Source organism: Solea senegalensis, linkage group LG10, assembly GCF_019176455.1.
Source record: "Solea senegalensis isolate Sse05_10M linkage group LG10, IFAPA_SoseM_1, whole genome shotgun sequence".
NCBI classification, from domain to species: domain Eukaryota; kingdom Metazoa; phylum Chordata; class Actinopteri; order Pleuronectiformes; family Soleidae; genus Solea; species Solea senegalensis.
This window is the reverse complement of record NC_058030.1, coordinates 9,114,979-9,127,310: the sequence shown is the minus strand read 5'-3', so window position 1 is coordinate 9,127,310 and position 12,332 is coordinate 9,114,979. Positions and strand designations below refer to the sequence as shown.

General features: G+C 40.3%; 1 protein-coding gene across 2 annotated transcripts; it reads left to right on the top strand.

The window, feature by feature from the left end:
* The first annotated feature begins 421 nt into the window (after positions 1 to 421).
* Positions 422 to 7,041, top strand: api5 (apoptosis inhibitor 5). 2 transcript variants are annotated; one of them, XM_044035710.1, is made up of 14 exons: positions 422 to 762; positions 1,511 to 1,672; positions 1,847 to 1,940; positions 2,107 to 2,172; positions 2,313 to 2,464; positions 2,638 to 2,844; positions 3,126 to 3,230; positions 3,871 to 3,960; positions 4,403 to 4,584; positions 4,710 to 4,803; positions 4,939 to 4,995; positions 5,464 to 5,543; positions 5,679 to 5,785; positions 6,398 to 7,041. In XM_044035710.1, the coding sequence occupies exons 1-14, from the start codon at positions 691 to 693 to the stop codon at positions 6,472 to 6,474; spliced, it is 1,545 nt and encodes a 514-aa protein (XP_043891645.1). In that variant the 5' UTR covers positions 422 to 690; the 3' UTR covers positions 6,475 to 7,041. The 2 variants fall into 2 exon arrangements, with proteins under 2 accessions (XP_043891645.1, XP_043891644.1); XM_044035709.1 differs by having other exon boundaries at positions 438 to 762; positions 5,679 to 5,821.
* The last annotated feature ends 5,291 nt before the right edge of the window (positions 7,042 to 12,332 follow it).

The following is a 12,332-nucleotide window of genomic DNA, read 5'->3' as shown; positions in this document are numbered from 1 at the left end:
GCAATGATGCATGATGTATATGTGGCCCTAATTCTCCTCCATAAAGAAGAGTTTAAAGTCAGAATTCTGAGATTAAAGTCAGAATTTAGAGAGCTGTCATAATTGACTTAGTTCTGAAAAAAGTCAATTCTACAGTGGCCCTGAGAGCAAAGAATTTTGACTTTCTCAGATTTATGACTTTGATCTCAGAATTCATGCAGGTTTTTATTTTTATTTTTACTGTCTTTCAAAATGTTATTTTACATGTGGACCTAATCCTAATGCTCTTCTGTACTTCTGTACATATGAATGTGAAGGGTGTGTTTTGCAAGCTTTATTGTTTTTTTATTATTCACAAGCGGCATGGAGAGGGTTTGCGCACAGCTCTCTCTGCGCAGATCCGTGTCACATGTGTTGTGGAGCTCCGCGCGGTTCGCTAACCTTGCGCATGCGCTGTTTTCTTTGTTCCGTAGCATTTTACCATTTTAGTCGGAGAGCATAGCTGGATCGCCGACGTCGGTGTGTTCATTCACGGTTTTATGCAGAGCTCTCTTCCCCGTCCCCTTTCCACAGAACACACGCGCCGGTAAAGAGAACCGTTGCTCGTGTTTCAGTCGTCTGAGACAAAGTGACCCGGAAGGGAAGGTTTTATTCCGTGGTTTTGTTGGCGGTTTTCTTATTTGTGAGCGGCAGTCACCCTGACGCACGCTGATGGCGGTCACTATTGAAGATCTCTACCGTAACTACGGAATCCTAGCCGACGCTAAGGACAACCTGAGCACGGTAATATCAAAATACTTTCTTAAGCTCCGCATTTAAACAAAACGGAAGGTGTTCTGGACTGTTTTCTCGTTTTTTCCACCCTTAATGTTGATAACTGTGTTGGCTTATATAACGTTGTTGTGCGCGCGCTAGGCTAACTGTAGCTAACACTGCTAATGGCAACAGCCTTGCCGTGGCGACCCACAGCACAGGCGGCCCTAATTTGACCCTCATTATTGATCATATTCAAACCACCCGGTTGATTATTTGTGAATCTGTAGGTTGACAGTATATGAAATGATTATCTAGAACTTGGTATGATGCAAAATCCGGGCCTTGTTGTTTTACTGGTTTATGTTTTTAACACTGGTCTATTAGCTGCATTTGTTTGGTGTGTGTTTATTTTCCCATTCAAAGTGGAGGTATCCCAGAATATTCCACCCAATGCCACATAGGACACCATTCAAGTGTTTTTCTATGGATGACGAGTTCCCTTAAGAATTACTTAACATCTGTGTGTAAATAAAATGACCTTTGTGCTCTCACTCAGGCGACTTCTCCCTTAATGTGACGATTTAAATGGGTTTCTAGGTAACCAGGTGAACAAGTCAAAGTCCTTACATCAACATTCACTGATGGTCATTTTATGCACAACTATTCCAGGGGGCATTACAGACAGTGACCCTGAACTCTAAATTACTTTACTCTTGAACTCGTGTCATATTATAATGTGAACATGTTTATTTATAGATTTGCTCTTCATCCACAGCACAAAGATGCCTACCAAGTAATCTTGGATGGTGTGAAGGGTGGTCCTAAGGAGAAACGCCTGGCAGCACAGTTTATTCCCAAGTTTTTCAGCAGCTTTCCAGAGCTGGCTGATGCAGCCATAAATGCTCAGCTTGATCTTTGTGAAGATGAGGATGTTTCGGTGAGTATGAAAGTAAAACACATGTATGTCTTTATAATAGACTAGAAGCGGGATGAAGATATGGTCCTTCTAGCCTCCAGGTTTCTTTGTGCACCTTTTGTTTTCGTCTTATGGATAAATGTACTTGCAGAAGTAACTTTCATCCTATAACACTGCCTGTGTGTCTTGTTTCAGATTCGAAGGCAGGCCATCAAGGAGCTCCCAAGGTTTGCAACTGGCGAGAACATCCTCAGAGTTGCAGATATTCTCACTCAGCTCCTTCAGACAGGTATTCACAACTCGAGATAAATTGACTTTTTGATCAGCCATGACTGAAACAAGTGTGTGCTATGATCGATCTTGGGATAAAAAATAAAACATAAGTTTGTTTATGTCTCATAAAATCTGAATAATGTCCAGCCTCGTTGACTAACCCAAATGTGTATGTATTTCAGATGACACAGCAGAATTCAACCAAGTTAATGCAGCACTGATTTCTATTTTCAAGATAGATGCAAGGGGTAAGTGCTGCTTACCCTAGTGCCTATTTTCTAAATAATGTTCTTGTATGCGTAAACTTAGTAAAATTCACAGTGGTTGATGTCAGTCGAAGTTATATTAAATCACATAACTCTGCCTGCTCTTGTCTTTTGTCATCCAGGTACTCTTGGAGGCCTGTTTTCTCAGGTCCTGCAGGGAGAGGACATAGTGCGAGAAAGAGCGATCAAGTTTCTGTCAACCAAACTAAAGACTCTACCAGAGGATGTCATGACAAAGGAGGTGGACGAGTATGTCTTTGCAGAAACAAAGAAGGTAAGCATAGCATGTAGCACAGATAATTTACATTATTTGTAATTCTCCATATTGGCCTAATCTGAAATTAATTTTTTATTGAAACAAGTAGCTTAGTCTTGTCTTTTTTTGTAATCGTTGATTAAAAAAAGTGTGTTAAAGACCTTTTTGTCTCTTCGTTGCTTGTGGCTCAGGTGCTGGAGGACGTGACGGGAGAGGAGTTTGTGTTGCTGATGCGTGTGGTGTCGGGCCTTCGTGCGTTGCAGACGGTGCATGGACGGCAGCAGCTGGTGGAGTTGGTCGTAGAGCAGGCTTTCCTGGAACAGGCTCTAAACCCAGCCGACCCTGACACTGTTGACCGTCTGATGCAGTGCACACGCCAGGCCCTGCCCCTGTTCTCTGTGAGTGATGCCAATTTACCTTTGCCAAGTTCATGTTTCAAACATCTTTATATATATAGTACAAGCTGTTTTATTTTGCTTGCCTTTTGCTAAATCATAAAAAAAGTATTCTTGTGTTGTATAATTTGTTGGTGCTTTCTAGAGTGTAAAAATGTTGTTATTAAATGTGTCTATGGCAGTAGTATTTACTGATTCTAATGAATCAGTGAATAAGTTACTGCTGGATGTGCTGAGAAATTATGTCAGGAGACATTAAACTCTACTTAATTGTTGTTTTACAGAAAAATGTCCACTCCACACGTTTTGTAACCTACTTCTGTGAACATGTGCTACCCAACCTCAGCATCCTGACAAGCCCAGTGGCTGAGGTGGACATTCAGTTGGAGGTGACTTCTTCTTAAATTTTTATATTACATATTGCAGACTTGTTGTGTTCCATATTTAATTTTGTTTGTAAATGACAGCACGCCAAATATGGTTGAATTTATTTCCAAATGAAGTTGAATGTCTATTTGTAGAGGTTGCACTTCTTTTCATTTCAGTCTTTTTGTGTGGTGCCGAATCACAATCTCAGTATTTCAAAGTTTTGCAATGTTTTTCCATCCCCTAAGAATATGGTCAACTGGGAAAACAACTAGGAGTGTGTTTGAGAAACGCATTGAAAATAAGTGTTATATACTGTCATCCTCAGTGATTGTATTTTCATGTATACAGTTTTACCCAATAAATCTGTGTGGCAATCAGACAAACAAACTTAAACCAGAATCAAAAAATGTTTTCATCCTGGTAAAGCTCCTCCTCTTTCCCAAAGGCCTGACAAATATGGTAACTGTTGTAAGGTCAACTGCTAATGTCTGACATTTGGCAAGCACTTGTAGTAGTAGCAAATAAAAGTCAGTGTGGCAGCCACCTGTCAGAGGTGTCAGCCAACTGCATGTTGTTAATGGGTCGTTAATCTGCTCCACACAACCCTTTTTTCTCATTAGCAATGCACATTGCTGTGTGTGTGTGTGTGTGTGTGTGTAGGTACTGAAGCTGCTGGCTGAGATGAGTCCGTTCTGTGGAGACATGGACAAGCTGGAGGCCAACGTCAACATGCTGTTTACCAAGCTGCTGGTGAGAACAGATTGTCCTGTTGTAGTGGCAATGCACAAGTACACATGGACAGTTTTCCCCACTAGTTTATTTGAGGACTTACCTAATTTTAAGTTCATATTGTTTTCGGAGGACATACATTCGCCTGAGTTCGTTTTTTCATGTCTTATTTTGGCCGCTTATTTGAAATAGAAGTCGTACTTAAAAAGATTTTTTTTTACAGGTGTTACTGTCAGACTCAACTCAATTTTGTTTGCATAATTTTTCATTTATGAATATCCCACATTCCCAAATGCCACAACCTTTTTCCCAATTGCCTTTGCAAATGTGTAATGCAGAGGCATGTCTTTTTTTTTAACTTGATGAAAAATATCCACATTTGGTTGTTTTGGGTAATCGTTATAGTCTGAGCTGTATGTATAATTATGTTCCAGTTAAGATTTTTCTGCCTTTGTTTGTGTAGGAGTTTATGCCTCTGCCACCAGAGGAGGTGGAGAATGGAGAGAACTCAACAAGTGAGGAGCCCAAACTGCAGTTCAGCTACGTCGAGTGCCTCCTCTACAGCTTCCACCAGCTGGGCAAGAAGCTGCCAGACTTCCTTCTCGACAAAGTGGATGCTGAGCGTATCAAAGATTTTAAGATCAGGTGATACAGCTTCTCGCAAAAAAATGTATAAGAGAACAGTAAACTGCTAAATTAGCTGATAACTGAGATGTGTGTGACAATCATTGCAAGCTCTTTTAAATGGATTAACCTTTTCATTTCAACAGGTTACAGTACTTTGCCAGAGGCCTCCAGGTCTATATCCGACAGTTGAGAGTTGCACTTCAAGGCAAGACGGGAGATGCTCTGAAGACAGACGAGGTAATAATTACTGTCTGCTCATATTTGATACCTTAAGTAGAAACCTGATTGCAAACATTACTTGCAACAATGTTTTTTGCTGACAGTCCTGCCATTAATGATCTCCTGTCTGACTTTTATTTTGTTTGTAATCAGAACAAGATTAAAGTGGTGGCCCTGAAGATCACAAACAACATCAATGTCCTCATCAAGGTATGGTGCTGGCCATACACACAAAATAATGCAAATGTGTGCAATCTGGAATGCCACACCAAATTACCAATAACTACGTTGTTGTTTTTTAATTAATAGAAGAGTAACGGAAGCGTTGTGGTAGTTACACACCTTATCCCCACACCCCTTTTCTTTGTTTTCCTCCCACTGACACTTCAGCCCCACTCATCACCACCATGACGAACCAGGACATAAATTCTCAAGCAGTTCCAAGAAAGACAGTTGAGACATTGAGTTTATGAAAACCAGTTCAGTGTAGGCGAGAAGGGAATGTGCTTCTCATTTTAACACATGTTTATAGAGACTGAAGTATTTGTTGTATTTTAGATTTAAGTATAGCACAAATGGCTTCCATATCTATATCACTTTGGTGTAGAAGATAACAGGATGTGGATTGTGTTCTAACCAGTGGTGGGTTTCATCGGATGTCTTAATTTTTCTTTGCAGGATTTATTCCACAACCCCCCTTCATATAAGAGCACTGTCACGCTATCTTGGAAACCTGTGCAGAAGGCAGAGGCTGTAGCGTAAGTCTGCTGCTACTGTTTGTCACACATCATTGATGAAACCTGCTTTTCATTTAGCTGTTAGAGGCAATTCATACATCAGCTGGATGTCCTTGTTGCCCTAATTGATCCTCTCTTACTTTTTTTTTCCTCCAGGGCAAAACGCCCATCAGCTGAGGAGATGGGCTCTGGGGGCAGCACAAAAAAACAGATTTCTCCTCTGCCCCGAAGAGATGCACGGCAAATCTACAATCCCCCCAGTGGCAAGTACAGCGCCACCATTGGCAATTTTAACTATGGTGAGCAGCACTTGGTGGCACTATATTGTAAACACTGTTATGCAGCATGTTCATCTTAAAAACTGCGCACCGGTCTATTTTGTGTTTTTCTAATTCACATCTAATCTGTTGAGATGCACTCACCTGAAAATGTTTTATTCCAGTAGTTTCTGACCCTGACTCTCTGAATTTTAAAAGGTGCATCTGTAAAATGTGTAAGTCCGCAGCTTCATCTGTTGATTTTGACACACACTTCCTCAGGGCTGTGTGGACACAGAAATCCAATAGTTACTTCTGATTTTAAAATCAAATTTGTTTCACCTCAGTATGTGAGCAGATAAACATCTGATATAAGGTTTTTGCTGAAACGCATGTACTGAAAGTCAATGTCATCAACCTGCAAGTCAGATCTGTGTCATATCGATGGTAAACGTCCAAGCCTGCGAATCTGAACTTTGTCAGGTAGCCTAACTAGCTAAACAAATAAACTTAACAAAACAGTCATGATAGTGTGCTTTGTGTGACACCTACAATACTAGCAATACTTCAGTGTTGGAGTTTTCCCTCTAATTTTTTTGTTTTGCTGTCGACTTGTAGAGCGTGGTGGCTTTAGGGGCGGCCGAGGAAGAGGCTTCGGAGCCAGAGGAAACAGGAGCCGAGGTCGAATCTACTAAGATGCACACAAATTATTGCTCATTGAACTGCATCACATCAGGATCTTTTCCACATCGTGTTGGACTTTTTGTCATCTACTCTTCAGTTTTTTTTAAAGTCTCCACCTCTTTTTCACTCCCCGCCACCCCACACACAAGTTGTCTTTTGTTTTTTCATTTTGGTTGGGCGGGGTTAGAGATTCTTGTCTTCAGACTCTCGGAGAATGGGCTCAGACTTTTTTTTACCTGCGATTACAACACTGACTCTCTGTATATCCTCTTATCCCAGAGCCTAGTCGAAGTAAAACCTTATTGTGTCTTTCCTTGATTTTAAAAAAAAAAAACATTGTTCTGTGTATTTTTGTGGATCAAAAGACTGCCATGTGGTAACTGAAATATTTTTGTCAGATATCTGTAGGAAAAGATAAAGATCCTTTTGTCTTGCAACATGTTGATGAATGCATTTCTTTTTACATTTTTATTTAATCTTATTTTTTATTAGAGCTTAAGTTGAATTGGCTGATTGTTACTTTGTATGAAACAATGATGTGTCATTGGATTTTTATCATAAACTTGTATGGAACTATGGATTTTGTCCTTGTTTTATGAAGAATTTTCCTCACTTAAGCTTCAAGCTCAAGATGCCCCCCACTCCCTCCTGCACATTTTTTTTCGGTCTGAATTGTTATTTCTCACCCATTCATCCATTCCATTTGTCCAATAAGCCTGCTTTTCCTGGTTTGTCATTTGTATTCGCTTATGTATATTCTAAAGCATGGCAAGTCATTTTAGCCCAAAATCTAGGGTCTGCATTACTCCACATAACTCAATCAACCCTCTGTCTACCCCCCATCTTACTCTTGGCTCCTCCCCTTGGTCCACTGCTGGAGTTGGGTGAGTTTTGTCAAAGTAGCTTTCCATAATTGAATAGTTTATAGTTTGTGCAGAGGATACTTTATCTACCCATGTGATGGAGGCTCTGCTCCACCCAAACACCTGTAAATGCCCTTGCTATATAACAAAGCCCTCATCAACACTGGCCTGTTTCACTGGATTCTAAATTATGGTTTTAGGCAGTGGGATTATTTAAAGTTTACCCTAAAATAGACTTTGTAATACAAAGCCCTTTTAAAGATGAGTTTCACATCAATGTTTCCTCAGTTCTGACGATCGTAACTGGTGGTAAAGATTGATTAATTTGAAGAATTGCTCAATTGGTTTTCTCTTTGTATGTGGATACTCTGGAGGAAGTAGGAGGAGGGGATGCTTAAACTTTGGATTTTCTGTATTGAATGTTATACAAACAGGGATGATTGAATAGTTAAAAATGTAAGCCATCATCCCTTAATTGTGATGAGCACCGCCTCTAAAGTGAAATACAGTATACTGCAGAATTATGGTCATTTGTTAGAGCTATTAACATTATTTCGTATGTGCAAAATTAAGCTTTCAATTTAGTCAAATACCCAAAAAGTAGTACAGTGTTGTGATATGTGTATAATTGATTAGAAACAGAGTTTTGTATGTACATTGGACACTAAACACTTTTCTAAGTCAGTTGAATATGGCAGCGAATTTTATTGCTGAAAATAAACGTCTCAAAGACTGCTTAGATTGCTTCTTGTCTTGGCAGACTTTCCCCCCTAGAGGGCGATCAAGACCATGGTTTTCCACGCAAGGCAACCAGGTTCTATTTTTATCAACAGCAAGTCACTTAAAGCTTTCATGTCTTTTTTGTCTCCCTTTGTGTTTGTGCTCGGATAAATGCCCATGGAGAAAGGAACACTGCGAGCCAGGCGAGCGTTTCAGAGACGACAAACGGAGGGAAATTAGTCTTAAACACATCTAGTTTGTCATGACACAGACAGAAAACATTGTATCATGAAAACCTTCTCTGTTATTATGAGAGTTGTTATTCTCTGCTGAATTAGTGGTGAAATGCACTGACCCTCTGTTTTCTTGTGTAGTATGTTGTGTGATACATATGTATCTGTGTTAGTGTTATTATAGCATATACAGCATTATATACAGCTTTTTTTTTTGCAGTGATAGTGCAAATCTTTTGGCACAAACTGTACAGTGCGTTTAAGGTCTAATTGTCAGTTCTTTCCTTAGGACAGTAGGGGGCGGTGTGCAACCGCGATAAACCATCTTCTCATTGATCGTGACCAGGTATTTCCCAAACCAACCTGCCAGTCAGCCAGCCAGCCAACACACACACGCAGAGTGATGCTGAAAATAATCAAGTGGAGGAGGAGTGGGTGGCAGCAGCAGCAGCAGCAGCAGAGGAAGCGAAGACGACCCTCGGATAGAGAGAAAGAGAAGGAAGGTGCGACTGTACGAGTCCATGTGAGTAAAAGTGAAGGTAAATCAATTGTCCTGAAGCACTTGGTGGAACTCGATTGGTTTTCTCACTTTATTACCCAGCTTTTGTGTGGTTGTGGTGTCAGGAAAACAGGACCTTCATACTGTTCAACACACTGCATGAGTGCAAGTCTAATATCCCTTTTTGTCCACGTGTTGCAGCCGCTTAATGATTGGATTTCATATTTCAATTCAGTTAATCTTGTCAGGTCAGGTCAGGTCAGAATGTTCACTTTACCCATGTTTGGTGCCCTGAAAACTTTTTAAAAAGTAAAGTTACAGTGCATGCAATTTTCAGGCATTTTAATGTTAAATTACTTCCCATTGTCACATAAACTGCAGCCTGCAATGCACACCACTGATGACTGACATAATTAAGCCTCCTTCTTGAGATACAGATGGCAGACTTTACACCACAACCCTTAGCCAACCACCTTTCAATGGAGACATTCTCAGGTAAATTCAGTTTCCTGATATGCCAGATAGAGCCTTGTTTGAGTCCTTACAACCAATCTAGAGTTTAACTGCAGTTAGTTTGATTGGACTCCATTGGTGATCCACTTCAGAAATGGTGAACAGGAATTAGATTAGTATTTGTGACTACTGTTGTATTTTCTTTGCACCACAGCATTCCAAGACCACACTACAGATTTCCTAACAAGGTCATGACAATTTAGCCACAGGTAAAAGGTCAACAGGTAGTAGATGGTTGAAAATATAAGCAAAGGCTGTACCATGTTGTCCTTTGATGAGACAATACATGTTTAGAAGTCTGGTGGGAGCTGCCCATGGTCCTGAATCTCTGTGATGAGGGCAGAGGGTCTAGTTGGAACTCTCTGTGGTGCTGAAAAGGTACTTGCCTTGACACTAGCAGAGTAATCAGTGCAGGATGGAAACTTTGTGCCACTGAAGTATTCAAATTATTTCATGAAAATTCAGAGAAAAAACTGAAGTCTGAAAGACTGTATTTGAGTTTTGGTAGAGTCTGGTAAAGGTGGTGTGGATTGCTGTATGATTTGTACTGGCATATGTTGACTGAAATATTGATCAGGTTGATGTGAGGACAACATATTTTGTTCTTGCAGAGGATCAGAAAATCAGTATTCCTGGACTCATAATTGACACTCCAACATAACACGACTTTCCTAGCTTTGTCAGTCGTTCTTGGAAAAGTGAAAGGTCTAACTGGAATGGTGAACAATGAACTATAGGCGTGTATGCTGTAAAATAAATTGGTTATGATAAGGGAACTTTTTCTTCTCTGTTATTAAGAAAAAAAGGAACCTGCAAAGTCCGCCCCCTCATGTACAATGCTGGGAATAGTAACAGCACTGTGAGGCTGGGCTAAATATAGCAGCCAGTGAGTGTTAACATGTCAACTTCAGCAGGAGAGCAGGGAAGCGGCTGCTGCACGTGTGACCGCTGTAAATACACATACACAGATATAGCCCTCAACTTAACCAGTTTGGACCAGGGTTTGTCTCCATGAACTAAACTGGTACAGCCGACAAGGTCAGTGTTTGTGCCAGAAAAGGTCCTCAAAAGGTGAGAAATTCAAACACACACACAGCATTTCTTTCTGCTGCAGCAGTATATAGCTATACGCACACACACACACACACACAATGTAATCCTTGCAGCCAATAATGAGAGCAGTAAGAGCCTCAACCAACAAAAAAAGAACATCATCTGTTTGTGTGAGCTTTAAAGGAAGCGAGTTTGGAAACCGAAAATGATCGATTACTTGACGGCTCTTGGAAATGATCCGCCGCATCATCGGCGTCTCCCCTGTTGGGCTATTTACACGACTCCGCTGATTAAAGTCAGGTTTGAAATTCAGCGTTTGTGAATCTTAGAGTGAGTGAGTGAGTGAGGGAGGGAGGGAGAGGGAGGTTTATTTTTAACACGGTCGCCTTTCAGAAATAGAAGGATATCTAAAAAAAAAAGTGTTGAGTTCTTCTCAACCGAAGACGCGTGTGCAGCAAACCGTGCATTTTATTTATTTGTGAATCGAGAAGGCTTTAACCCACCCAACCTCCTGACCTACACACACAGGCAAACCATGTTACATGTGAACATTTAGAGACTGATTTTTGTCACACAGGGAACACTATGTTCTATCCCCCGAGACTTACCATGTATTTATGTACATGTACATATGTATATATATATATGTGTATATATATATATATATATATATATACATACATATATGTATATATATATTTATATATATATGTATATATATATACAACTTTTATTATATTTAAAAGTCTTACATTTTAAATTCTATAGTGCACCAACAGAACAATACAGGTGTCTTCCCCACATTTAACCCATCTATTTATCTTTTCATTCACAGGCTTTGTCGGGGGAACTATGTGAGTGAATGAGAGGGGGAAAGTGATGAATGAATTAATGAATGAATGAATGACTGCACAGAGTGAGTGAATGGAGAGGAGCAGCAGCAGCAACATGAGGAAGAAGAAGAAGAACAAGGGGGCGCGCATCGCTCCCGTGACTCTCAATCAATGGGCGTTTTTTTAGTTTTTTATTCGTTTTTCCCCTCCCCCTTTTTCAGTTTCCTTTCTTTGCAGAGGGAAGTACGGCTGCACGAGCAATAACCAAGCATGGAGAGCAAACACGTACAGTACACACACACACACGCACATACAAACAAATTAAAGAGGGGGTGGCATGTGCGTGTGTGTGTCCGCGCATGTGACAAAGCCGTTCATAAATATTCAGCGGCTCTATTCACGAGGATTCTTCTCTGGAGGTTGGTGCTTCATTGTGAGCAGCAGAGCTTCCAACCAAGCACATGATGCCAATGATGGCAGGTATAACCTGTGTGTGTGTGTGTGTGTGTGGTGGGGGGCGGTGTAGTGTGCGCGTGTAAGGGGCACGTTCTAAAAATAGCTCTGAAGCTCTGCCTCCATTGACATCATTTAGGCAGGAGAGATGGAAAAATAAATAGGGGGAGTGGAGGGAGGAGAGGGCGCAGGGTTCCTTCATCTTGGCTTGAAATTCAAACAAAAACCTGGCCAGCCGTTCCTCTGTATACACACTCCTGTCAACAAAAACACTTTCTACACTCCCAACCTGACTTTCCATTCTTTTTAATTCAGTTAGTTCAATTATTTTCTATATTATTTGATTTTGATTTGGGGGTTTCTCCTGCACTAAAGATTCAGTAAAGTTTTAATTTTGATTCTAGTCTATAAATATGGAGATTTATTTCCCATTTTCTTCTGTTATTCAACCTGAATCTAATTTTAGACTTGTTTTAGGCTGTTTTGTTTAGCATGGAGAATCTTTTTAATGCGTTGCCTTGCTGTGTAGTTTACTGTGCACTATATTATAATCTTTAATGACCTTTTAAACAAAAGAGACGAGAGAATATGTTCCCAGTTTATTGAAACTTAAAACAAGAAGAACATCTGAAGTCAAGTTAGACAAAAAAAGACTACAATAATATTCATATTAACACTGAACATTATGTGTCACTTGTTTTT